Here is a 26,973-nt window from a genome sequence, read left to right as displayed (position 1 = left end):
TTTTCCAAAGAAGATATTCAGATGACCATTCAGCACCTACAAGAAAAGGTACTCAACGTCACTAGTCATCAGGGAAATACAAGTCAAAACCACAAGGAGATATCACCACAGACCTGTTAGGATAGCTATTATCAAAAAGACAAGAGATAACAAATGCTGAGGAGGATACAGAGAAAAAGGCACCCTCAGACATCGTTGGTAGGAATGCAAACTGATGCAGCCACTCTGAAAAACAGTGTGGAGGTTCCTCAAGAAATTAAAAATATAACTACCATATGATCCAGCAATCCCACTTTGGGGATGTATCCAATAGAAATGAAATCACTCTCTAGAAAGGATATGTGTACCCCAGATTCACTGCAGCATTATTTACAATAGCCAAAACATGAAAACAGCTTAAGTGTCCACCAATGGATGACTAAGAAAATGTGGTATATATATGTCTATATACAATGGAATATTATTCAGCCACAAGAAAGAAAATCCTGCCACTTGTGAGAACATGGATGAATCTTGACGGCATTACGCTAAGTGAAATAAGTCAGACAGGGAAGTACAAAGAATGTGTGATCTCACTTATATACAGAATCTTAAAAAAAACTGAACTCATATAAACAATTGTTACATGTGGGATCTAGTTCCCTGAAGAGGGATCGAACCCAAGCTCCCTGGATTGGGAGTGAGGTTTTAGCCACTGGACCACCAGGGAACTCCCCGAACTTTCAGGTTTAAGATGAGTAAGTTCAGGGGATGTAATGTACAGTATGGTTAACTAGACCTAACAAAACTTAACTGTATATTTGATAGCTACTCAGAGAGTAAGTCTTAAAAGTTCCCACCACATACAGAAAATATTATAACTATGTATTGCAATAGATACCTAAACCAAACTTGTGGTAATCATTTCACAATATATACATATATCAAATCATTACATTGTATAACTTAACACACAACATTATGTGTCAGTTATATCTCAATAAAGCTAAGGAAAAAGAGCAAATTGTTCTCAAACTGTTAGTAAAATTAGTAAAAGTAATTTTATCTCCTTTAGTTACGGAGTAGATTCACCATACTTTGAAATGCCTCTCTGTTCTTTACCCAACTCTCATTCAGATTTTTACAGTGTGGATCATAAGTGTTACGAGTTTGAATTCTTTGCTGCCCCTCCTTCCAGGCCCTTCCCTCTGGAAGGCTGTACATGCCTGACCCATTCATTGGCTTCAGGCCTGGTTGTGTGACTTGCTTTGGCCACTGAAATATGAGAGACAGTAATGTGCACCATTTGGGTAAAGCTTTAAGAGCCATCACATAGCTGCCATCTTCTCTTCTCCCTGACCACAAGACCAGCACTAGACTGCTCTCTTACTGTGAGTCCTAAAATGAAGACAAATTGGAGCTGAGTTGAAAAGGACCCCTGATGGATATACAGCATGAACAAGAAATAAATGCTTGTTGTTATAAAGGTCTGAGATTTCAGGGATAATTTGTTACTGCAGCATTAACTTAACCTGACAGAAAGTGATTTATAAATTATTTTATGTATTATGGTTGTAAAATATAAATCCTACAATAATTGGCAAAAAATTATAATAAGATCTCCAAACTCTCTAAGCTTCTAATTTTCAGGAAGAGTTTTTAAAAACTGAGAATAGCAACAAGAACATGCCAAGTGAGTTGGAAAATTCATGTTACAAACCAGTAATTCTTATTTTTGTCCATGGACCACACTGTTAATACTACATATATTTTAGGTCAATAGAAGGACTCTCCAGCGTTGAAGAGGTGGTGGTGATGTGTGCTCAGTCATGTCTGACTCTTTGAGACACCATGGACCACTAGCCTGCCAGGCTCCTCTGTCCATGGAATTTTCCAGGCAAGAATACTGGACTGGGTTGCCATTTTCTACTCCAGGGGATCTTCCTGACCTGGGATCAAACCTGAGTCTCCCATGTCCCCTGCATTACCAGGTGGATTCTTTACCACTGAGCTATATGGGAAGCCCCCACAGCTGCAGAAGTCTCTTATTATTTTATAAGAGGAACCCTCAGAAAATATATACTAGACCAGACCGCTCAAAGTGCGATCTGTGAACTTTCTTTCATCAGTCTTCAATGAGATAAGCCCAGAAATTAAGAGTGTATTTAGAAGCTCTTAGAGCAATTTGACATTATCAGAACATCCAAGCTTAAGGTTGGTCAAGCTGTCTTGTTGAGTGAGGTAAATTGTCAGACTAGTGTGGTGAGTCATATGTAGCACAAGCTGCCTACTAAGATTCATCTTCCACAGATCACACACACACACACACCCCCTCATCCTTCACCATAGATAGTCTGAAAAGATCTGACTGAGAACCTGCCTGGAAGTCATCAGAAGAACCATTATACTTACAGTGATAAGAAACCTAACAGAGGACCTAAAATACACAGATGCTATAAGTAAAACTGAACTGTTCTCTTGGAAAAATCCATGTCATATTAACAATCTTCCTGACATTTTCTGTCCCACTTGAAATTTACAAAGGCAGACAGTAGAAATAACATTCCTTAATTACCCACTGTGTGTGAAACACTGTACAGTTCTTGGGTTCTGAAATACTGTCACAAAATGCAGAATACATTTTCTCTTAGAAACAGTTTTACTAATGGTGGGGAGAATCCTAGCCTATGAAGTTGACTTCACCTAAGAAGCAGCTGAACTGTATAATTTTTCATACTAATATAATGTGTGAGTCTCTAGAACAGAAATTAAGATGATAGGATAAGAAGGAGGGGAACGAAATTTTTAAACTATGCTAAATTTTTCTTTGAGATTTTCTCACCTTCTTCTATTTACCTGCTATCTCTCCAGGCCTTCCCTATTGGGATTCCCTGGTGTCTCAGATGGTAAAGAATCTGCCTGCAATGTAGGAGACCTGGGTTCGATCCCTGGGTTGGGAAGATCCCCTGGAGAAGGAAATGGCAACCCCCTCCAATATTCTTGCCTGGAAAATCCCACGGACAGAGGAGCCTAGCAGGCTACAGTCCATGGGGTCACAGAGTCAGACACAACTGAGCGACTTCACTTCTCCTTGCCTTCTCAACCAACCCTCTCTCCTCTTACACTCCCCTGGTTTTCCAATTACAGCACTCATCAAAATTATTTCATTCCTTTTCCTTCAATGTAAGTAATTTCAAGTATTAAGGAAATCGGTGAATTGGATTATTTTACAGTAAGGTGTAAATGAGTAATGGTTTCTTCATCCTGCTAGAAGCATCTGTCTTTTTAGAATATGCTTATTTTAATTCTAACCTCAAAGTGAAAGTACAGGGACATGAAAAGACAATGTTTGGGAAAATAGAGGAAACTATTCTAGGTCAAGGAAGCAGGATGACTTTTGTCTGAGTCACCTTCTAATCACTTTCTGCTTTTCACAATTTCCCCCCTTTTTCTATTTCTTACATAGAATTCCTGAGTTTTCTTTTTTTTTCTTCCATAGTGACTCTCAACACTAAAAATGGAGGCAGTCATTGGTAAAAAGGAATCATTTGTACATGAGGTAAGCAGAGACAGTTTGCATGAGTGAGAACTGAGGGAGGAAATCCACAAATAGTAGGAAGAGAAGAATTTGGAACACCATAGGTGTTGAAAGCTGAAATCAGAGATCTTAGAGACAATTTAAGAGCTAGTATATCCCTAAAAGACAGCAAGCCCAGAACTCAGAGTCTTCAATAGGCAATGATCTCTTTGTAGCACTTAATGAAATTGTTTTGTTTTCATTATTTTTTAATTTATACCATAATCTTGGAAAGTGGTATTGATTTTCTTTTTGGGGTGGTATTGATTTTCAATATGCAACAGTGATAATTTTCTTTTAAAATACATTCATTTAGGAAAAAGAAAATTAGTTCAAAGAAAATCTTAGGTAAATAATGTAAGTGGTACAGAGATGTGGATAAGAATTATGAGGTGGTATGGAGAAGGAAATGGCAACCCACTCCAGTACTCTTGCCTGGAAAATTCCATGGTTGGAGGAGCCTGGTAGGCTATAGTCCGTGGGGTTGCAAAGAATCAGACACGACTGAGGGACTTCACTTTCTTTCTATAGTTTCTTTTGGAGAAGAAAATGGCAACCCACTTCAGTGTTCTTGTCTGGAGAATCCCATGGATGGAGGGGCCTGGTAGGCTGCAGTCTATGGGGCTGCAAAGAGTCGGACATGACTAAGCAACTAACACACACACACACATGCAGAATCTTGGAGCTGGGGAAACAGTGATCTAGCCTGAATGAACTTCACATTTGAATTTAAAACTGGTGAGATATGAATGCATGCTTGGGGGAAGAGGGGCATGGGGGACCTAGAAATGGTTTTAAGATAACACACAAACCTGTCTTCTGTAGGTGGTATAGTTAAATTCCTCCAAACAACAGCCCCACAGGCAGAAACTATAAAGGAATGTGGTGGCAAGGTAAGAGCTTATAGGCTTTAGTGACACATCACTTAGGAACCTCCTTTATATCTGCACACTCAACCTACAGCATTACTAGAAATTGGGCATCTTGTCACCTCTTCCTCCTATGAGACAACCCTTAGGGATTTCCCACTACTTATTGATCTTTCAGCACATATTTCTGTTTGTGGCCAGAAAAAGGATAATCCTGTAAGAATAATACAAGAAATTTATACATGATATTGTACATATTTTTAGTCTAAATAACAATAATAAACAATAATTCAGCCAGATCCAGATTAATTCAGGTGTTGCCAATAACTATGGATTTACCGAGTCAAGTGAGAATTGTAACTATTCATGTAAACAGCGTCGGCTGAGCTCAACAAAGATTCATTAAAAGCCAAAATATGTTCCAGGAACTGTGCCAAGTGTTGAAGAATCATGATCAAAAAGACTCAGTCTCTGCCTCCAAGGCATCCATAGTTGTACAAATGAAATATGAGCCATGCTATATTCATGAAATTTTTCATAGTTCATAAAACTTTTTCATTTCATATTACTTTATTTAATACTTACAGAAGCACTGTGATGTAAGATATTATTGTTATCCCCACGTTACGGACAAGGAAACTAAAACCGTCAATTTGATTTGCCCAAAGTTATTAATAGCAGTATCAGTAAGCAATAGAGAAGTCTTGAACCCAAGAATCCTGCTTCCAAATCAGCACTTTTCCTATAATACTGCTAAGTCGCCGTCAGTCGTGTCCGACTCTGTGCGACCCCATAGACGGCAGCCCACCAGGCTCCCCCGTCCCTGGGATTCTCCAGGCAAGAACGCTGGAGTGGGTTGCCATTTCCTTCTCCAATGCAGGAAAGTGAAAAGTGAAAGTGAAGTCGCTCAGTCGTGTCCGACTCTGCGACCCCATGGACTGCAGCCCACCAGGCTCCTCCATCCATGGGATTTTCCAGGCAAGAGTACTGGAGTGGGATGCCATTGCCTTCTCCATTCCTATAATACCAGCTACCTGCAATTATTTCTCTCACAATTCTGCTTCTGGCTATAATGAAGTATTAACATGTACTCCTGGTGAGAACAACTGGAAAAGCCAGAAAAAATACAAAATAAAATCTATTTAAAGGCAGTAAGTCTACTGACATAATTAGAAAATTGCCTTAGCAGCCAGAACTTTAGAGTCCAAGATCAGAGATGAGGGAACCCCAAAAATGTGGCCTACCAACCAGAAAAAGAGTGTAGAAAATCAGGGAACCCAAAAGCTAGTTCTATCAGAGTGGTACTGATAAAATTTGTAAGTTCCTACCCAGACTAATGAAGAAAAATATGAAAACACCAATTACCAATGTGAGGAGTACAACAGAGGACATCAAACAGACCTATAAGACATTAAGGCTATGCTACAGACAACTATTAATGTGACAACACAGATGAAATGGACACATTCATTAAAAGACACATATCAAAAACTGACCCAAAAAGAAATATAAAACTTCAACAGCCCAACATCCATTAAAGAAACTGAATTTGTAGTTAACAATTTATACAAAGAAATTCTAGGTCCAGATGACTTCACAGGTGAATTCCAACTTTTAAGGGAAAATAATAACAATATATTTTTGAGAAATAGAAAAGAAGGAAAAACTAAATCATTTTATAATATAAGGTCAGTATTACCCTGATTTCAAAAACAAAGACATTAAAATAGAATTACAAAACATTATCCCTCATAACACAGATGTAAAACTTCTTAAATTATTAGCAAGTTTAATCTAACAATACGTATCTGTTAAATTAGATAATATATATCCACATATATTGAGAGACCCAGGTTCCATCCCTGGGTTGGGAAGATCCCCTGGAGAAGGAAATGGCAACCCACTCCAGTATCCTTGCCTGGAAAATTCCATGGACGAAGGAGCCTGGCAGGCTACAGTCCATGGTGTCACAAAAAGTCGGACACAACTGAGCAACTTCACTTTAATCCACGTATATTATCACATCTTTATCCAGTCATCTGTCAATGGACATTTAGGTTGCTTCCATGTCTTGGTTACTGTAAACAGTACCGCAGTGAACACTGGGGTGCATGTATCTTTTTGAATTATGGTTTTCTCCAGATACATGCCCAGGATTGGGACTGCAGGATCATATGGTAGCTCTGTTTCTAGTTTTTTGAGGAGCCTTCATATGGTTCACCATAGTAGTTGTAGGAAGTTTGTTAAATAAACTATAGGTTTATTCATACAGTAGCATAGCAGTTCAAAGGAATGAGGAAGATTTCTTTATAATAAGAACTACACAAAGGAGAATTGAAGAGAAAAAGGAACAAGGAAAATCTCTTGTAACACTAGGTAAGCACCAGGATAAATGAAAAAAAAGAGAAGCCCAGAACAGGCCTTGTAAAATGTCACCTTTGTGTAATAAAGGGAAGGAGAATGTGACTATAAACATTTCTTTCTATTTCCTACAAAGAAGCCACTAAAGCATAAAGTAAACTGTAGGAGCTATCTGCTAACGGTTATATATGTTGGGAGGCAGCGGAGTAAAGGAGAGGGGAGATGAACATGAGAATTCTCTGACTGTGCTGTTTTACAGTTTGACTGAACTGTGTAAAAGTTTTGCATACTTTAAAAAATTACTGAATTTTTAAAATCCAATTTCTAAAATTTGAAAATGGACTTTCCTGGTGGTCTAGTGGTTGGGATTGCAGGTTTCATCCCTGGTTGGGGAGCTAAGATCCTGCATGCTATGCATTGCAGCCAAAAAAAATTTTTAATTGAAAACAAATGGAAACCTATGGTTCTAAATGTATATCAAATTGATGGCATAATTATTTCAAGTGACTTTTTTAATTCAATTTTTTTTATTTAGGTAAAATTCATATAATATACAATTAACCATTTAAAAATATATAGTTCAGTGGCATTTAGTGTGTTCACAATGTTGTGCTGTTTTATTATTTTTGACTCTGAGGCCATTTTCTTTGGAATTCTACCCATTGATTATTTTTTTCATTCTAGCTTTATTGAGGTATAAATTTCAGATGTATAGCATCCTGCTTTAACTTACGCACATCATGAAATGATGTCTATAATAACTTCAGTGAACATCCATACAGATACAACATTAAAGAAATAGAAAAAAATTTTCCTTATGATGAGAACTCTTAGGATTTACTCTCTTAACTACTTTCATGTACAACATACAACAGTGTTAATTATACTGATCATGTTGTACTTACTTATTTTATAACTGGAAGTTTGTACCTTTTGACTACCTTCATCCAATCCCTTTTCCTCTACCCCCAGTAATCACAAATCTGATCTCTTTTTGCATGAGTTTGTTTGTTTGTTTTCGTCATATGACTGACCCATGACACTATGTTAATTCCTAGTACCCAACATAGTAATTTGATATTTCTATACATTTCAAAATGATCCCCATGATAAGAATAGCTCTTATCAGTCACCAAAGATATTACATAATTATTAACTATTTCCACATACTGTACATTTCATACCTGTGACTCATTTATTTTGTATCTTAAAGTTTGTACCTCTTAATCTCTTTCATCTATTTCTCTCAACCCTCCACCCCCAAAGAACCACCTGTTTATTCTCTGTGTCTATGACTCTGTTTTCTGTTTAGTTATGTTTGTTGAGAGACTTTCAAACACGAAAATTTGACCATACATCCCTTGAGGTATATGTGAAAAATGTGAAAGTGAAAGTGTTAGTCACTCAGTCATGTCTGACTCTTTGCAACCCCATGAACTATAACCCACCAGGCTCCTCTGTCCATGGAATTCTCCAGGCAACAATACTGCAGTGGGTAACCATTCCCTTCTCCAAGGGATCCCAATCCAGGGATCTTCCCAACCCAGGGATCAAACCTGGGTTTCCTGCACTGCAGGCAGATTTTTTACTATCTGAGCCACCAGGGAAGATTTTGGTGTCAAAAGAACCACAAAGAAATCTTAAGCTGCATTCAGTGGTCTTATTATTAGAAGTAATATTGACACTTAAAAAAACTATTTTATATATAGTATGATTAGGAAATAAACACTTCAATTCATGTCTTTAGGAACTATGCTTTTCAAAGTAAAATCAAGGAAGTTTAATCCAAACTATGTAATCTTAAATTTAAATTGATTCACATCCATTAGGATACCTACTATTAAGACAACAATTATTGATGAGAATGTGGAGAAACTGGAACCCTTGTCCTTTGCTTGTTAGAATGTAAAATGGTGCAGTCAGTGTAAAAACAGTATGGCAGTTTCTTAAAATATTAAATATAGAATTACCATATGATCCAGCAATTCTACTTCTGGGTACATAACACATAAGAATTGAAAACAGAGACTTGAACAGGTATTTATACACCCATTTTCATAGTAGTATTATTCACAATTGCCAGAAGATGGAAACAACCCAAGTGTTCATCAATGAATAAATGAATGGATAAATAATATGTGGTATATACATACAGGGTATACATAATTCTCCCTTAAAAAGTAAGGAATTACATACCACAACATGGACAACCCTTGAGGACATTATGATAAGTGAAATAAACCAGTCACAAAAGGAAAAGAACTTCATAGATACAGAAAGCAGAATGGTAGAAGCTGGAGGAAAAAGGAGTGGGGAGTCAGTGTTTAATGGGTACAGAGTTTCAGTTTAGGAAGATGAGAAAGCCCTGGAAAAGGATGGTGGTGATGTTTGCAGAACAATGTGGATGTACTTAATGTCACAAAGCTGTACATTTAAAAATGGTTTATATGGTAAAATTTATTATGAATATTTTGCAATAATAAAAAATTATACAGGAAACATCAGTATGAACTCATTATCTATTTGTCTCTTACTATGAAATATGTATTTCTGAGTGCTATCCACTAAAAAGGGCTAGAAACATCAACAACCTAGTAGCAACAAGCCCTCCCATCATCAAGATCATTGTTTCTAAGTACTATTCTCCACTAAGAGGATCCCAGACTGTCTGGAGAAATGGCTGTGCCTAGTTCCGGGACTTCCCTGGTGGCTCAGATGGTAAAGAATCTGCCTGCAATTCAGGAGTCCCGCTTTTAATCCCTGGGTCAGGAAGATCCCCTGGAGAAGAAAATGGCAACCCACTCCAACATTCTTGCCTGGAAAATTCCATGGACCAAGGAGCCTGGCTACAGTCCATGGAATTGCAAAGAGTTGGACATGACTGAGCAACTTAGGGTTCCAGGGCAAGAAATGTATGGGACGATGGTCTTGAGACATTTGCTAAACCAGAAAATAAGGTCACTTTTGAAGATAAATAGTTCTGTCAAAAGGACACAGGATTCAAAATGAAGGGGCTCCCACTGACCAAAGATGGGAAAATTTGAACAAGGGAAAGAATCATGACTGTAACTGACTGCAACACATAAAACCATCTACAACATGTAAATCCACATGTTCATAATAATACTAACAAAGAATAAGAAAACAGAACCTCATCAATCACCATTGGATGTTGCTAGTATACCAATTTATTACCTAGAAAACCAATAAAGAGGGGAAATAAAGCATGAATCCTGCCTTTTCCATACAAGGTATTTCAGGGTAACCAAACAGTTGATGAGGTAGAAATCCTTTCTATGAAAGAATCTCAGCAAATGTGTTCAGAAAGAATGACAGAATGAATTACCATCAGATGCCAAAATCATATTCGAAAGGTTGTTGGTGAATTTATCACAGATGAATCAGGCTGGCAATATCAGAATCCACTTTTCAACCTTAGCATTGCTAAATATCAAATCTCCAGATCTAACTACCAGCTTAAAGGAAACAGTGGGGGGTAGAGAAACGAAATAATTGCCACCATGAATAAACACATATACTAAAATTGGAACAATACAGAGAAGATTAGCATGGCCCCTATGCAAGGATAACACACAAATTCGTGAAGTGTTCCATATTTTTTAAAAAAGGAAAAAAAGAAAGAACAAGCCAAATACAGAATGCAAAGAATTTTGTAAGACAAATGACTGCTCAGCAAATGAGATGAGGGGCAACTGTAGAATAAAAGAGACTTTGTAAAGTTAACAACCCAGGGTAACGTGTGGACTCATTCAGACACTGGTTTCCAGAGCACAGTCCCCTCTGTTGGAACTTACCCTGTGCACCTTCTTGGTTGAAGTCTGCAGCTGTGAAGAAAACAGAACCTCATCATGTGTTCTGTCTTTCCCTTGGCTTTGTTAGAGCTGAGGGACATCTCTACCTACAGCCTCTGTCTCACAGCAGCTACTGCAAAGTGACAAATAAGTGAGTCTCTCTACATCAGGCCAGTTCACACGGGTGCTCTCCTAGACTTTAAGAAGGGTCTTCTCATCCTGCCATGATCATCCCATCCGCCCAGCATCCCTGCTACCAGGAACAGAGTGGCTGAGAAGTGAAATCTGAGTCTCTTGCTGCCTGACCACACTGTCCTGCCACACTGGTGTTGATATAGTTGTACCCCAGATTGGCAAGGGACAGCTTGGGAAGCAGCCTTCTAATAGGGAGTAGGGGACAGAGCTGCACCCCCTTTTGCTAACATGTACCCCCTTACTGGATGCAGTCTGCCTGGAGAGAGAAAACAGGACCAACATCTCTCTTCCCTTCCCTTCCTGCCATTATTCCCTTGACAAGAAAGTGTTTTTTCTTCTAATTCTCCTGTGTCTCAACTGCCTGCTCCACTGGCTGTCACACTATAGATAGAAGGTTCCATTCCCACACTACAGGGCAATTCTGTGAGCTGGGACTTTTGATATTCTAGTGAAGAGATGAAGGCATATGGGGACATTCTTTCTCACAATAACACTCTTTCTTGCTACCTAATCCCACATATCACACAGAAGTCTAATATTAGTACATTTTTTTCTTTAAATTCCTTTGTAACAAATCCTAATCTCCCAAGCATATGAACACCTTGGCTTAGCAGGGCAAAGAACATGTGCTCAGAAATGCAAAAGAAAAAGAGCACATTAATAACATCCATATCACTACTCTTATACACACACATGCACACACATACAGACTTACTTGGAATTATACATATTTTAAGTTTCATATTTTTAGATAAAAAATAATAAATGACTGCATTCTCATTATAAAAAAACCCACTTACTGACTATAATTTACTTTTGCTATCTCAAAACATGGTTGTATGTAGGTATTTACCATTTTCCCATGTAATTTAATATTCTGCTAAAATATGCTTTTCAGTCTTTGCATGGTATTTCATTGTCCACTGTATTTTTACACCTTTTCTCAAACTTTAGCCAATTCACTGTACTAGACAGTTAATTTTTCTCCAACTGGGTTGGGATGAACAGCCCTTTAGTATTTTGTTGGCATAAGTTTCTAGAAGTAGAATGGTTGAGTTAAAAAATACAAACGCTTTTGATGGAAAGGTTACACATTGCCTAATTATCCTTAGAAAATCATAACATTTTCTAGGTCCACTGGCACTGTGTGACACTTCCCATTTTCCATTTTCCCATTTTCCTCTCTAAGTTTATAAATTAAAATGTTCAAATTATAAATTCATAATTGTGAATTTTAAAATTTTATGTTAAAATATATTTGTTCAGCTAGTAAATATTGGTTCAAATGTTCATTTCTTTCAGTACTAGTGAGACTGAATATTTTCATATGCATTAACCATTTATATTTATTACTGTAAATGATATCTTCCAATGGGGAAACCGAGGTTCAGAGAGATTAAATGATTTGTTCAAGGACACACAGCTTCTATGAAACAGATAATTTTTTTTTTTCATATTCTAAAATGAAATAGAATTGCTCTTCAGTTTGTCAAGTGAGTAATAAAGTTATGGGGCAAAGTTCTGTTGGATTCAAGAGTTCAAGGATATCTAACTAACATACAAGTCTATTCAGGCCAAATAATCTTTATAAAATATAGCTTGGAGTATTACTATGGAGATTTAATGAATTATAGTTTCTTTTACCCCTTAATTTTTAATCCCAAGAGAAATCCAAATCAAAATTGGAAGACAAAAAAGAGATTGCTTAAAAAAAAAGGTACTGGAATATGCTGACAGCATCCTTCTTACTATCAGTCATGAATCACTGCTGTAGATGCTAAAGGAGACTCCAGTACTCATGCTCCTTCTCCCCATTATCACAGCATGAGGACAAAGCATCCAGCTGCCTATGTTTTATGGTGGTAGAATGCAACCAGCATACTATTTTAAGAGATGTTCAGAAGCTGATGACTTACTCTTTGTTTCTGAATGCCCCTTTTCATTTCTATGCCAAGTAATCTATAAGGCCAGGCTGTCATCCACTGGCTTGTGTGGCAATGTCAAAGTCTCCTTTCTTTAATAACTAACAAGAGAGTCCATGAGTTAACAATTTGAGAGAGAGAGAGAAACAATAACAATAAGGGAAATGTCAGAGTTACTTAAATGGTAAAAAGAGAGAGAGGACGAAGAAGGGGGAGGGGGACGGAGGGAGGATGGAAGAAGAGGCAAACAGATACACCGGCAAAACGTAATGTAGTAAGAACTGGCCGAAGGTATATTTCAGCAGGATGAAAGAATTTGAGGGACCAGGGGAAAGGGAAAAGGAGATCTACTGGAGGGGTAAAATCCTAACACTTCTTTCCATTTGGCTTTAAGATCTTATCCCAGAAGAGTGGAGATTTTATTTCAGGAGCTGAGTAGTTAAGATCCCCTCAGGTAGTTTAAAGAGAAATGCTTCTCTACTCCTGTCCAATTTGCAATTATTTGTGCCCATGACTAGCCCAGGCTAAGAAAGTAAAAAAGAACAGAACTTGAGCACCAGGGGGGTCTCCAACCTCCTCCCTCTCCAAAGTGATGCTTCCTATTCCATTTCTTGTCTTAGGCAGAGAAATCAGGTAGAATTATCGAGTGCTTGTAGCAGCAATGGAGAGATGATTCAAGAGTTCAACCACTGCCCCATAAAATGCATGCAGTTTCCACTTGAGCACAGCACTGGACATCAAAGCATTTCCTGGATGTGGACGAGGGATTCTTGACGATCTTCTGGAGAGTAAAATTCACGTAACTCAAGACTAATTTTCCCATAACAATTCTGTATTTGTTTCTCTTAGTAGAGGTGGTGGTTTAATGCAGAATTTGTGCACTTAGCTGAGCAAGACAAGACCACTGAGTTCAACCCTTGATCCTTCTCTGACTAGTGGAGGGAACTTAAGCAAGTTACTTATTCTTCTTTTACCTCAAATTCCTCAGCTCTAAAATGAAAATAATAATAATACACAAGGTCTCATTTGATTTTTCCAGCAGCCCCATGGGATATAATACTCTCTACTTCACTGAACTGTCATGAGGACCAAAGTAGTCAGTATGTATAAAGTGGTTAGGAGGGTGTCTGGCAAATGTTAAGTGCACTATTAATTGTTTGCTTATTAATTATCTTTTGTTACCAGCTAAAGTGGAACTGCCATTTAGTAAAGCATAAACACAGTTTATAATTCATCTGGCCTACATGCTTTGAACTTCTGAGATTCTTGACTTTTAATGCAGGAGATGTTCATTATTGCAAAATGAATGTATATGTTTAGACTCTATTCTCCTCTTTATATTACCCTATTTTTAGACTGCATAGTTCAAAGAAGCATAAAATGTGTATGTACTATGTGAGCTTTAGGTGTGAAAGTACAATAGATTTAGGGTCCCTGACAGTAATTTAAAGGAAATTACTATTAATCAATATACAAAGGTTCTTATGTGTGTGAAATGGCTCAACGTATCTTCAGGACAGGCAGGGAACAAAGGAGGAAGTAAGAAAACGCCTGCCTAGGTTGACTCCAAGTAAAACTCATGATGGCGCTTCTTGTGTGCCAGGCACTGTTCTAAGTCTTTTACATACATGCTTGTATTCAATTCTTACAATACCCTCATGAAATAAATACTGTGAATGCCTCCATTTACACACGCAGAAAGCAAGACAAAAAATTTAAGTATTAATAACTTGCCCGAGAACACCCAACTGGTAAATGGTGGTGCTGGGATTTAAACCTAAATATATCCTACCCCCAAAACCCAGGTGTAACTGTCTTACTACACCTCCAAAAACTGCAATGTACAAAGTTTGTCTTAGATTCTTCAACTTTTTTCTCTCTTTGCTAAGTCACTTCAGTCGTGTCCGACTCTGTGCGACCCCATAGACAGCAGCCCACCAGGCTCCCCCGTCCCTGGGATTCTCCAGGCAAGAACGCTGGAGTGGGTTGCCATTTCCTTCTCCAATGCATGAAAGTGAAAAGTGAAAGTGAAGTCGCTCAGTCGTGTCTGACTCTTTGCAACCCCACGGATTGCAGCCCACCAGGCTCCTCCGCCCATGGGATTTTCCAGGCAAGAGTACTGGGGTGGGGTGCCATTGCCTTCTCCATTTTCTCTCTTTAGGACCTGTTTATTCCTTAAATACAGCCCTATCTACAAGTGTAATGGGCATGGATGTGCTTATGATAAACACTTTGGAAAATACAGAAGGACAGAAAGCAAAAAGATTCAGACATCATATTATCACCCAAAGATGAGCACTGTTAAAATTTTGTGTTCCTTCTAGACTTTTTTCTAAGTACATGGCTTTGTTTTATGTTTGTTTTACATAGTTGTGATCACACTATATAAACAGTTTTAATCTTCTTGCTTTCCCTATTATGACATGTGCCATCCTATGCTCTTAGAAATGTCATAAACTTCCTTTATAGAGGCTGAATAATGTACAGCTGCATGGCAGTTCCATAAAATATTTACCATTCCTTTCATGCTGGACATCTGAGTATTTCCAGCCTTTTTACTGCAGGATGGAAATCTTTGTCCCCTCTTTCTTAATAGTTTCCCTTCTTCTGACATTTCTTCAGATCATCCCCAGGCACACAACGACTTTGGTATTCCTCTATCTTTCCTTTCTCAAAATTTATTTTCTGAAAATGAGCGGATAACCTCATTCATACTAAAGTGTACATGGTTCATAAAACTTACTTTCTCTTCCAGGACACTTCTGTCAATTTACCCAAAGGAATGACGCTCTAATTGTGAGGAGTTAGTTATCAGAAAAATTTAGTTGGGGAGATTCCCCAATTGGAGGAGACTCTACAACAGCAAAAAGGTGCAGGGCTGCTGTAACCTAAGGAAAGCTGACAAGAAGGCAAGACTGGAGCTGCGAGGTGGTGGTGTGGTTGAGGGAAGAAAAACGTTTTGTATAAGCTAGGGTGAAAAATTAAAAGAAAAAAAAACTGAGTAAAAACGATAGAGAATTAGAAAATTCACTCCGCGGCACTTACCTAGTTTCTCCAACTCTCCTGCTTTTGCCTTTCCAAAACATTTGGCCTGAGGGATGGGCCCGCCCACCTTTTACTCAGCTCCGCTCGGTTGGGTTGAAGTCTTAATTACTTTGCCAAGTCTCACAGCTCTGGGGCCTCGGGCGGCCACAGAGGCAGCCTCAAGGAGCGGAAGCGAAGTTCTAAGAGGGTCCATTCCAAGCCCTGGGTCCACAGACAGTCCTGTAGGAGCTTCACCTCCCTGGACCCAAACAGGAGAGTTAATAATACCTTTGCGGGCGGCGGGTTAGAAACCTCGTGTGAAAGTTCACAAAGTCCCGTTCTGCCCCTAGCACTCTTTCTTTCACTCCTCCTAGAGGCTTCAGGCTTTCTAGGTTGTTGGCAAGTCCGAGAAGCAAAGGGCACCCAAAACAGAACTCAGTTCCCCCCAACTCTCCCCACTCGGGTGCTGCACTGCGTGGAGAAAGAGGAGGCGTGGGGGTGTGCAGGCTGAAGTTCAAGCCAAAGGGGCCACTGACTCCGCCCCTCCGCCCCGCAAGGATTAGGGGGCAGAGGAAACTGTAAATCCGAAAACCTAGCCTGACCAATTTAAAAAAAAAAAAAAAAAAAAAGCGAAAGGCTCCAGCCTGAAACTGGGGCGGGGCACACTGCTCTCCTGAGGGCCGACCCGGCTCCAGCTACAGCGCGAACGCCCTCCCAGGCTTGCTCCACGGTACCCCGGGCGCTCCACGCACGCACCCGCCTCCTGGGCCGGCCGCTCCTCCCTCTTTCCTTGCTGGTTGGCCCGGGTGCCGCAAGCGCGGCGGCGGCAGGAGGAGCCGGGCGCGCCCGCCACGCACAGCACGGGCGGCAGGCGCGGCGCACGAGCTCAGGTGGCGGCTGCGGCGGTGGTGACAGCAGCGGCTGCAGCAGCTAGCGCACACCCTCTCCGCGTCGCGCCCGCAGCCCTCCTCCACTGCGCCGCGGAGCTACCGGCCGTCCCAGGGTTTCCCCGGCCCCCGCGCGCACGGGCGAGCCCCACGCACAATAGCGGCCGCCTCTATTGTGGTTCCGAGCCCGGGCGCCAGCTATGGGGAAGCCGGCGAGGAAGGGATGCGACTGGAAGCGCTTCCTGAGGAATAATTGGCTGCTACTTTCCACCGTGGTCGCGGTGGTGCTAGGTGAGATGCGTGGCGGGTGGGCGACGCGCGCACCCTCACGCGCTCCCAGCACCCAGGCCGCGTGCGGGGCGGGCGCGTGTGAGGATCGGCATGGCGCTGGCGCACCCGGTGCTCGGTTCCTCGGCGCCCCCTCGGCTTCCGACACCGCGCGGGGGCTTACCCTCGAGGGTGCTGATTTCTTCGTGCTAAGAACAAAGCTCCTCCGGGACACCCATTTGCGTGCTCCGTGAGCTTCGGGTTCCTGCTTTACCCAAAATGATCATAGGGGCTTGGAAGGGGGAAAGGGAAACAAGGTCTCGGTTCTTACCGTTTGGAAGCAAATGTGGTTTAATTGTTTAAATCCTATCTGCTCCCCTCCTTTTTTTCCTCCCTGAACCATGCGTTGTCCGGACAGAGCGAGTGTAGATGAGGTTTGCTGTTGAACTGGAAGAGGCATCTTAACCTCAGAAATGGTCCGGTCCCCGGCGGGAGGGAGACTGTGGATGTTACAGTCGGTCACTCTTCCTAGTCAGTGCTTGTAAAGGTGCCTGCCCACGCGGTGACGAGCCGCTGCCCGCACCCAGGCACAGAAAACCTGCCAGATTTGTGCTTGAATTCAGGGATGTGCAGTGATGGTCCGCAGCAAGTCTAGGGGAAGGGAGACCTATCAGATTTCTCCCTTTCCACTCTGCAAATCTACCGAGGTCGCCTCCTTGAGCTCCCCTGCTCGCCACATTTCTTTTCTATTGAAAGTAATATTTAAGTCATATTTGCTTGTTTTTAAACAAGGTGTATTTAAGTGATTTATTCCTGACACATCACTGGATCAGGTGAATGTCTGAGCCATTGCTCAGAGGTATGAGTTATTCCAATTTCGGCTCTGAATTTCTGCCAGGTTGTCTGTCTTACAACTTGGGCCTTGGGATGCTCCTCTTTGGTGTTGGAGCCAAGACTGTCTCATTTCCTCCAAGACCTGGCCCAGGAGGGGACACCCAGCAGGTGAGGCTCCTTTGAAGTCCTCACCTTCCATTTGGAAACTAGAGCTGGGAGGAGGGGTAGCCTGTGCCTCTCCCAACCCTAAGCACATTTCTCTCCAGCTGCTGCTGCTCAATCTCAGAATGTTTGGTGTCACCTGCTTTCTCTCTTGGTGCCCCGCCCCCAAAAACGTCTGTGGAAGTTAATGCGATCCTCAGGGTCGGATTTGCTCCTCTAGATCCTTGCACAAAGTCAGGTTTCTAGTAAATAAATAACATCCTGGAATTACTTTAGCAGAGGCTATCTGTGGGAGGAAAAGAGAGAAGCAGAGGAGCAAGTCTTGACTACTTAGCTCTGTTTCCCCCAAGAAGAGTCACGTGGCTCTAAGGAAAGGGCTATCCTGCCCCATCACATTTTAAATAACAGATTCCTCAAAAAGAGTGATGTGATTCTCCTGCAGCTAAATAGATGAGATGGTCTTGTTTTCCTAGTGACAAGAGTCCAGAATTAATTGTGAAATCCCTTCTTCAGGATGGTTTTGCATAGGCTGGCATTTCCCTCCCGATTCCTTGTGGAAGTGAAATGATCCTGCCTTTTCAGCTGTGGGGTTTTCCAGAAATACTCACCTGTTGACCACGTGTGGCATGCTGGTGTTGAGTTTACTCATTCACTTAAGGCTGGTTTGGCAAAGATTTTGAAAATTGTTCCCTGGCCTTCAGAACTTGTCACATATATACATCTTCCGGTTCACGCGGGATAACATGTCTGTTTTGCAGATGGGGCCTTTGGTGTCAGGTGGGCAATTTTTTCCAGTTTTAATGTGGGTAAGCCCTGGGAGCGTGATTTCAGATACTTTGCTCCAGAAAGGAAAACACAATATTAAATCTGTAAGTACTCAACTGAAGTCTTTCAGCACATTTGCTCCTCAAGGAGTAAGATCAGGCAGTCCTGAGCATTTTGACTCTTGATCTGAGAAGTGTCAGGCCTACACCACCCTCAGTGCACCCATCACAAGGCTCTTCCCAGGATCCTTCTCTTTTCTTCATTCTTTGGAGCACTGGGCTTGAGTACAAAAGTCACACCTCTGTCTCTGTCATCTGTGCTAACTTATTATGGGTTAAACCCTGAAGTGAAATTGCAACCAACTTATAACAGAGATGCTAAGTCCATCTATAAGCCCTTTTGACCATGATAGTAAGTTTATTTTTGCAACAGTCTTAATTGATACAGAGATCGAAAACAGTCTCATGTAGCCTCCTTTCTGAACCTTTCAACATGTGGACCTTAAAAAAGAAAAAAAGTTTTTATTACCCTGACAGAATATCATCTTCTAATTAAAACTGAAGTATTTTGTCCCTGCTATATATAATTCATCAGCCCTGACACTTTAAAATATTTTGATTTTTGAAGTGAAGGGCAAAACTTTTTAGCAGCCAGCTGAAAGCCTCTGATTTTTCAAGACAGTATGTGAGGGGAAATGTAATTAAAGGTCATCTTTATTAGGTGTAAAGTTATTTTCTTTTGTGGACAAAGAGATACTAAAAGCTAACTATTTCCATATATTGTTACTCAAGAAATAAAGAGGCTGAATAGTTATGTGACTTTCTTTGTTAAGGTGACTATCTTTCTCTATCTGTAAAACCCTACAAGGTCCTGGAGATAACATCTTAGATTTTCAGATGAGAGGCCTTTAGTAAAACCTGATTGTATGTGTGTGTGTGTCCGTCAATCAGTCGTGTCTGACTCTGAGACCCCATGGATTCCTCTGTCCCTGGAATGGACTGCCATTCCCTTCTCCAGGATCTTCCCAACCAAGGAATCGAACTTGGGTCTTCTGTATTGCAGAAAGACTCTTTACAGTCTGAGCCACCACGGATTAGGAACAATTTTCACTGTATTCATTACGATTCTTGCAGGCCTTTCACTTGCTTCTGTAGTGTAGTAGTACAAGAACAGAGACTGGAGTCAAGAGTCTTAGATTTGAATTCTGATCTAGTCATGCTCTGTGATTTAGACAAAATCTCTCATTCTCTGGAATCCTCAATTTCCTCTTCTGGAAAATAGAGATATAGATCATTCCCTCCTATGCTATTAGAGTTGATTAAGATAATGTGAAAATACCTGGTTGTATGACTAGCATATAACAGACACTCAGTAAATGTCATTTCAAGGTGATTTGAATACCTTGATTCTGAGGAAATTAATATTTTCTTATGAAATAAGGTGTCTCATGGTCTTTCTCTGTCCTGGTTGGTGTCCAGCCTAGAATTGTGAGTCCAGGGTGATTCAAGTATTTTGATGACATGTTCTGTCCAGGTGAACACCAGCCGCCAGAGCAGTCACTATTCATTGCTTTAAAAGGATATGGAAAGGATTAATCATTTTGTTTTGTGCCCCATATAGCATGATGGGAGGGAAGAATTTTTGTGCTTTCAGTGGGAATTCTGTTCAAGCAGAATCAGTGTGTGAGAATTCTGTGCATTGTAATTCAAGTCAACTGCTAATGATCATAGCATGTATAATGTTGGCAAGGCACTCATGGAACCCTCATCCCGCTCACAACATAAAGCCTGATCATTCTGTCCAGACAGGTTGTGCTTTATTTCAGTCGTTTGAAAAATCTGATTTCCAGCTTATGCATTTTCAGGAAAGGATATAGCTATTGTTATTTACAGGACAGAACCGACAAGCTTATTCTTCCTGAATAATTTTCTTCAGCACACTAAAGGAAGCAATCATTTATAGATTCAGATTCCATTGTCTAAAACTGAGAACAGTTTCTTCATGTTCTTAGTAATATCCTTGCCCAAGCCAGCCTCATGTCTCCTCCGCTGGGGCTCTTGTAGTATATATCTGGCAGTGCTAATTTGAGCTGTGGCATAAGCTCCCTTGCTGTGTTTCTACATGTCTCTGAAGACCCTGAGTATGGGATGGGGGCGGGGGAACGGCTTCAGCTCAGTGTTCAGAATGTATTTTGTTATCATGAAACTCATGTGCTTCAGCCTGTGCTGCTGGGCCTCTAATCAGCTCAGCCTTAGAATATACCAGTACTGTAACTGGCACTTAAATCATTTGCTCATTCAACAAATCTATATCCGGCATCTCCTGTGTGCCAGGGACTTTTCTAGAGGCAGGGCACACAACAGTGAACAAAATAAAACCCCTGTCCTCATGGAGCATATGTTGAAGTGGAGACAAGTAGACAGTAAACCGGATAAAGAGGTGAACTACAATATAGAGTATGTTGGATGGTGAGAGTGTTCTAGAGTAACATAAAGCAGGGAGGGGAACTGGGCAGTTATAGTTGGAATAGGGTGAATGGGAAGGCCCTGCTGCTGCTGCTGCTGCTGTTAAGTTGCTAAGTTGTGTCCAACTCCTTTGCGACTCCCATGGACTGTAAGCTGACAGGCTCCTTTCCCCCTGGGATTTTCCAGGCAAGAACACTAGAGTTACCATTTCCTTCTCCAGGGGACCCTCTCAACCCAGGGATAGAACCTGCATCTCCTGCATTGGCAGGTGAATTCTTTACCACTGAGCCATCAGGCCCTGCTGAGAAGGTGACAGTTGAGTTGAGACTGGAAAGAAGTGAGGGAACATTGGCACAGATATCTGGGGCGATCCCAGCATGCTTGAGGAAGAGCATGGGAGTGGAGTGGGAAGGGGAGAGGCGATAGGATGGTGTGAGCTCTTATAAGGACTTTGATTTTTACTGGAGTTGGGAAACCATTAAAAGGTTTTGAGCAGAGTAGTGACATGGTCTGGTTGTCTTACTCTGCTCTCCTGGCTGCTCTTAGACCATAGACGGCAGACACAAGGGTGGAAGCTGAGAGACCAGCTTAGGAGGCCAGTGCAATTAGCCACTTTTCTAATCTCATTTCTGTCATGGTTAGTGAAATCTTAGGAAATGCTTAAGAAAAATCAATGAGAAAAATATTGCAACTGTAAGGTAGGCGTTATTGCTTTGCCGTTATATGGATGAGGAAACAGACATGAAACAGTGCAGGACTCGCTCAGGATCACTCAGATAACAACTGGCAATTCCCAGCTTTACTGTGCTTTCCCTTCCCCTCCTTTGGATGCTGTCCTCCTCTTTGTCCCCATCTCCCTGGTCCTCACAGAACCTCTTGAGGATCACGGTGGTCTGGCTGTGTGCCATGTTGAAATAGGGAATGAAGACTCTGTAGTGTTCGATTTGGGCTGCAGTTGCCCCTTTCTCCCCTGAGACTGAGAAGGGGCAGAAACATGCCTCCAGGGACTGTCAGAATTGCAGTGTATACCCTGGAGGAACACTGTTCCTGTGGGGTTTGCCGGACTCATTAGCCAGGTTGGTCTCCACTCTAGGCTCAGCATCACCCTTACACCTTGGTCCATGAGGCCGCCCTGCTATTCTTTCCACCTTCCAAGTCTGCGCTTCTTACCTTCGAACTCAGTGGCTTGGTGTGACTGGTGTAAAGGGTGTGACTGAGGTACATGAGGGAAAAAAGCAAAGCTGCCACAGAGGTCAGGGGCCGGATCGTAGAGGGGTTGGAATGCCACACTGTTAAGTTCAGACATGCTCCTGGGGATGAAGCTGGGCAGTGACATGGTCAGGACTGTGCTTAGAAAAGGTCCTTGCGGCAGATGGATGTGGCGAATGGATCCAAGGAGGGTAATGTTGCAGGTGGGCAGAACACCCAGGGGATTACTGTCAAGGTGCAGGTAGAGAGGGAGATGGGGGCCTCAGCAGGGCAGCAGCAGTGGGAGTAGAAAGGAAAAGATGGCTCTGTGAGGTGTTTGACAGGTTGACCTGACACTCCTTGACTAGGTTTGGTCCTTGGAACGAGGAGGTGGTGATCTCTAGCAGGAGAGGGAGTCCTGGCGGGGGCGGCAGCTTGGAGAAGAACTATCATGCCTTCCCACTGCACAGAACCAATATCAACTTGCTCTTTGTTGCCCTGTAGTTGGAAAGAAAGTGAAAGTGAAGTCACTCAATCGTATCTGACTCTTGGTGACCCCATGGACTGTAGCCTACCAGGCTCCTCTGTCCATGGGATTTTCCAGGCAAGAGTACTGAAGGGGATTGTCATTGCCTTCGCCAGGGGATCTTCCCAACCCAGGGACCGAACCCAGGTCTCCCGCATTGTAGGCAGACGCTTTACTGTCTGAGCCACAGGGAAGTCCAAGTAGTTAGAGTATTTGCTAATGTTTGCCCTCCCCACTGACCCTTGAAGAGCCCTTGAGGGAGGGAATTCTGGCTGCCCCTCACTATATCCACAGCACCTGTCACAATGCCTGGTGTGCTCAATACATTTGTTGAGTCATTTATGACCCAGGGAGATAGTAAGAGGTTATCTTTGTTTATTGAATGAGTAAATTAGCCCAAACCTAAGCTTGAATTCCATCATACATTCTTCTCTGCCTGCTTCAGCCTCCTCTGATTTGCATCACTAAGACAGATTAACAGTATTATACATACTTATCAAGTATGTTAAACTTTTCTTCCTCACAACTAGGTTATAGACCCCTAGAGGGCAGAAGCATTCCTATTACCCTTCTTATCAGAAGGAAGAGAGGTTTGGATTAGCTGGAAGAGAAAAAAGATTTCGTTGATGTGCCAGCTCCCATTTATAGGTAGCCGACTGTCTGAAGTGATATTTTGTTGGGAAGGAATTGGAAACAAAAGTTCTGAAATTGATTACTGATGTCTGCCAAGGGCTTAAGATCAGGGAGCAGTGGCATGTGCACGCTTGTTGACCCTGGGTCAGATCACTGAAGTTCCTTCTAGATTTAAGATCCTTGAGCTCTATGCTTGTGTAGTCATTCATTCCTCAGTTCATTGCTCAGACTCAGAGGAACTCTTCTTAGGGAACTTAGGAAGAGTTAAGGTCATTACTGGCTTCCCTGATGGCTCAGCGCTAAAGAATCCACCTGCAATGCAGGAGTTGCAGGAGACTCAGGTTCAGGTTCCATCCCTGGGTGGGGAAGATCCCCTGGATGAGGAAATAGCAGCCCACTCCAGTATTCTTGCCAGGAGAATCCCATGGACAGAGGAGCCTGGCAGGCTATGGTCCAAAGCGTCACAAAGAGCTGGACACAACCAAAGCGATTTAACACACATACACACAAAGTCATTACTAGAGGATAAAATGACCTTGATGTTGAATCAGTTGTTCTACATCTGTGACTTGGGATATAATAATGTAAATTGTGTGTGGAACAGTTACGAAGGTAATGTTGTATGTCAGCTTTAAATTATTCATTACAACAGTAATATGAGGTCTAAAAACTTATATTGTTTTTATACAGGGATGTGTATCTTGTATGTATTTGCTTAATTAAGTATATTGGGGAATCAATCCTTTAGCTGACTAGATCCCAGTTTCACATATGGAGGAATTAGGGAAACAGTTTTGGGCTTTGAATACCTATGCCTGGTTTGGTTTCAGTTTTGGAACCAAATCAGAATCCAGAGATGTAGAATCAGAACCAGAGTTGTAGAATCACTGAAAAGATTATGATTTTTAGTTGATCAAACTTACCATCTGTCAAAAATTTGAGCAGTGGGCATAAGAAATAAAGGAAGCTTAAAATGATCACACAAGATGTAGAAAGCTGCTGCTGCTACTGCTGCTAAGTCGCTTCAGTCATGTCCGACTCTGGGCGACCCCATAGACAGCAGCCCACCAGGCTCCCCCGTCCCTGGGATTCTCCAGGCAAGAACACTGGAGTGGGTGGCCATTTCCTTCTCCAATGCATGAAAGTGAAAAGTGAAAGTGAAGTCGCTGAGTCGTGTTCGATTCCTGGCGACCCCCTGGACTGCAGCCCACCAGGCTCCTCCGTCCATGGGATTTTCCAGGCAAGAGTACTGGGGTGGGGTGCCATTGCCTTCTCCAATGTAGAAAGCTAACACATGCCAAATCTGGATTTGGTGGCACTCATATAATTGCTCCGATGGAAGAAAACCCTGGGTTGTGCAGACAAGGTACAAATAAATGGGATTAGGAATTAGCAATCGGAGAGCATATACACACTCAGATGAGCACTTGCTTATAAAGAGAGAACACTTTCCACGTTAATTACTTGGGAGGAGCTGTGATTACCTATAATAGAGCTGAAACTGGAAGTAGCTGGCCTGTAGGGAGTCAGTGACATGCTGGCCTGATGCCAGGCAGCTCTGTCGGCCTGAGGAGCTGCAGGTCTCCCCCGTGTTAATGTCCCTGGAGATCTGGGGTCACAGAAACTGTGGGGACTGGAGCACTCTTGAAGAAAATGAACTCATCTTAGACAACACTGAGTGGCCCAGTTAGACTCCTCTGCAGCAGTGTGTGTTAAAGTAGCAAGCCTTTCCTATTTTGAATGTTCAACGTACATCTAATAGAAGACAATATTGGAGACAGTTACTACTAAGCCAATAATTCACTTTGGAGCTATAGTTGAGCCCAGCAGATAGATTTAGAAGGAGCTAATAATTATACTTGCTGAGGAAACAGACCCAAACGGTGACAAAGAGGGCTCTGTTGTAATTAGTAAGCTCCACAGTAACACCTCTGTTAATGGAAAGGAAGTGTTTCAGTGACTCACTCATTGCCAGAAATGTTACTACCCTGTGTTTGAAAAATATCTGCTGACTGCCTGTTCCATTACCAGAGGTAGAATATTTCCTTTCCAACAAATACTCCTGCGTTTTCCAGGATGGGCAGACCTCGTCCCAGCTTGTAGACACTTCGTGCTGTGTGTCCTGGGAGATTCCCCTCCCAGGCCCAGCCCCAGCTGTGTGAGCTCTGGGCCATGGTCTCCACCCCATCAGGACAGAGAGGAAGTTATGCCTCATTCTCCACCACAAGACCTAGAACCAGCACTGAGGCAGCAAAACCCTCCCACCAGTCCCTCCATGCTTAGGCTGAGGTCTTTGTTCCCAGGGCCCTTCTTGGTCACAGAGTCCATAACTGGGTGAACAGGCAGGACAGTTGTTATAGCAGATTTTCCTGTGTCCAGGAAAGGTCCTGGTACCAGCATCGTGTGACGCTGCTAGGTCAACCTATTGAAGCAACGTGGTAGCTTTTGGGAGTGGAACTTCTGTTCAGGTGTGACCTCGGTGAGGGTCTGCACTGTGTGCTCATTTTTACAGCTGCATTGAGATAACAGCTTGAACTTGCTTTTCTCAGGGGGTTAAAACTGCACTTACTTGACTAAGGAGGAAACCCTTAGATGAGAATCTTGAAATGAGATTATAAAATTAAATTATTATTCTACAACTGTTGTATTGCTTAATAATTATCTGGTTACTTATAATTCAGTAAAGAATTAAGTCAACAACAAAAAAAATGGACCATCATCAAAAATGCCTAACCACAGAAAGCCTAATCTCCAAGCCTCCAAGCATTACTGGAAAATAAACTGATTCTGTGGCTATTTCATATACTTATTTTCTGAGCCACTTAACCACTTTACAAGTTGCATATGAGATTTCCCAAATTATGAAGCAATGAGGGAGTTTCTCCTTTGACAATTTATTTTTCTTGTGGGTAACCAAGTCTAATTGGTAATACTTATGGAGGGTTTATTATGACTTTTATGCACATTATTTCCCAATTGACCCTGTATTTATTTTACAGATAAGGAGACTGAAATGTACAAGAAGGCTTAAGATACATGACTGAGATCACACTCAGAACTGGGATTTGCACCCAGAACTGGCTCCAAAACTGTGGTTATTAACCATTAAGTAAGACTGCTTCCTAGAAAACCTGGATACACCCAAACTGTAGTTCAGAGCATTCTTACAGACTTCAGTCTTGTGTAATAGCTAAATAAAGCCTAGTAGCCTCCTTCTTACTCCATCTCTTGTCTGTCTCTTGGCTTTTCTTTATTATGTCTTTGAACCTGAGGCATCCTACAGTATTTAGAACATTCCCTTATTCCTCTTCCACATAAATTTTCTATTTGAAGTTACTCTAGTTGAGCTTGTCTAAAAGTTACTTTCCCAGGATGTATAGTACTCTCCTGTCCTTCTGCTTCTGCTCATTGTGTTTCACCATTATTCTACCCATCCTTGATGGTGGATCTCATTTTTCACTTTTATCATATAGACTTCTCTGACTGCCCATCAGAGATGATTTCCCT

At 41.7% G+C, this 26,973-nt stretch overlaps 2 protein-coding genes and 1 pseudogene across 3 annotated transcripts in view; 2 read left to right on the top strand and 1 right to left on the bottom strand.

Annotated features, from left to right (window-relative positions):
- Positions 1-16,328, bottom strand: part of GLIS3 (GLIS family zinc finger 3) — a 683,233-nt gene extending 666,905 nt beyond the window's left edge. For both annotated transcript variants that reach the window (XM_006068184.4, XM_006068187.4), the window contains exon 1: positions 15,761-16,328. The gene's annotated coding sequence lies outside the window, so the exon portion shown is untranslated. The remainder of the gene's footprint in view (positions 1-15,760) is intronic.
- Positions 10,308-10,407, top strand: LOC112584055 (annotated as a pseudogene).
- A 265-nt stretch (positions 16,329-16,593) lies between the features above and the next one.
- SLC1A1 (solute carrier family 1 member 1) overlaps positions 16,594-26,973 on the top strand; it is a 73,729-nt gene continuing 63,349 nt past the window's right edge. Inside the window, exon 1 of the mRNA XM_006068195.4 lies at positions 16,594-16,917. Within this exon, the coding sequence (XP_006068257.1) occupies positions 16,827-16,917 (91 nt within the window). The 5' untranslated portion in view covers positions 16,594-16,826. The remainder of the gene's footprint in view (positions 16,918-26,973) is intronic.

The sequence above is a fragment of the Bubalus bubalis genome, chromosome 3 (assembly GCF_019923935.1).
Source record: "Bubalus bubalis isolate 160015118507 breed Murrah chromosome 3, NDDB_SH_1, whole genome shotgun sequence".
NCBI lineage: Eukaryota > Metazoa > Chordata > Mammalia > Artiodactyla > Bovidae > Bubalus > Bubalus bubalis.
This window is presented reverse-complemented; position numbering and strand designations above follow the sequence as displayed.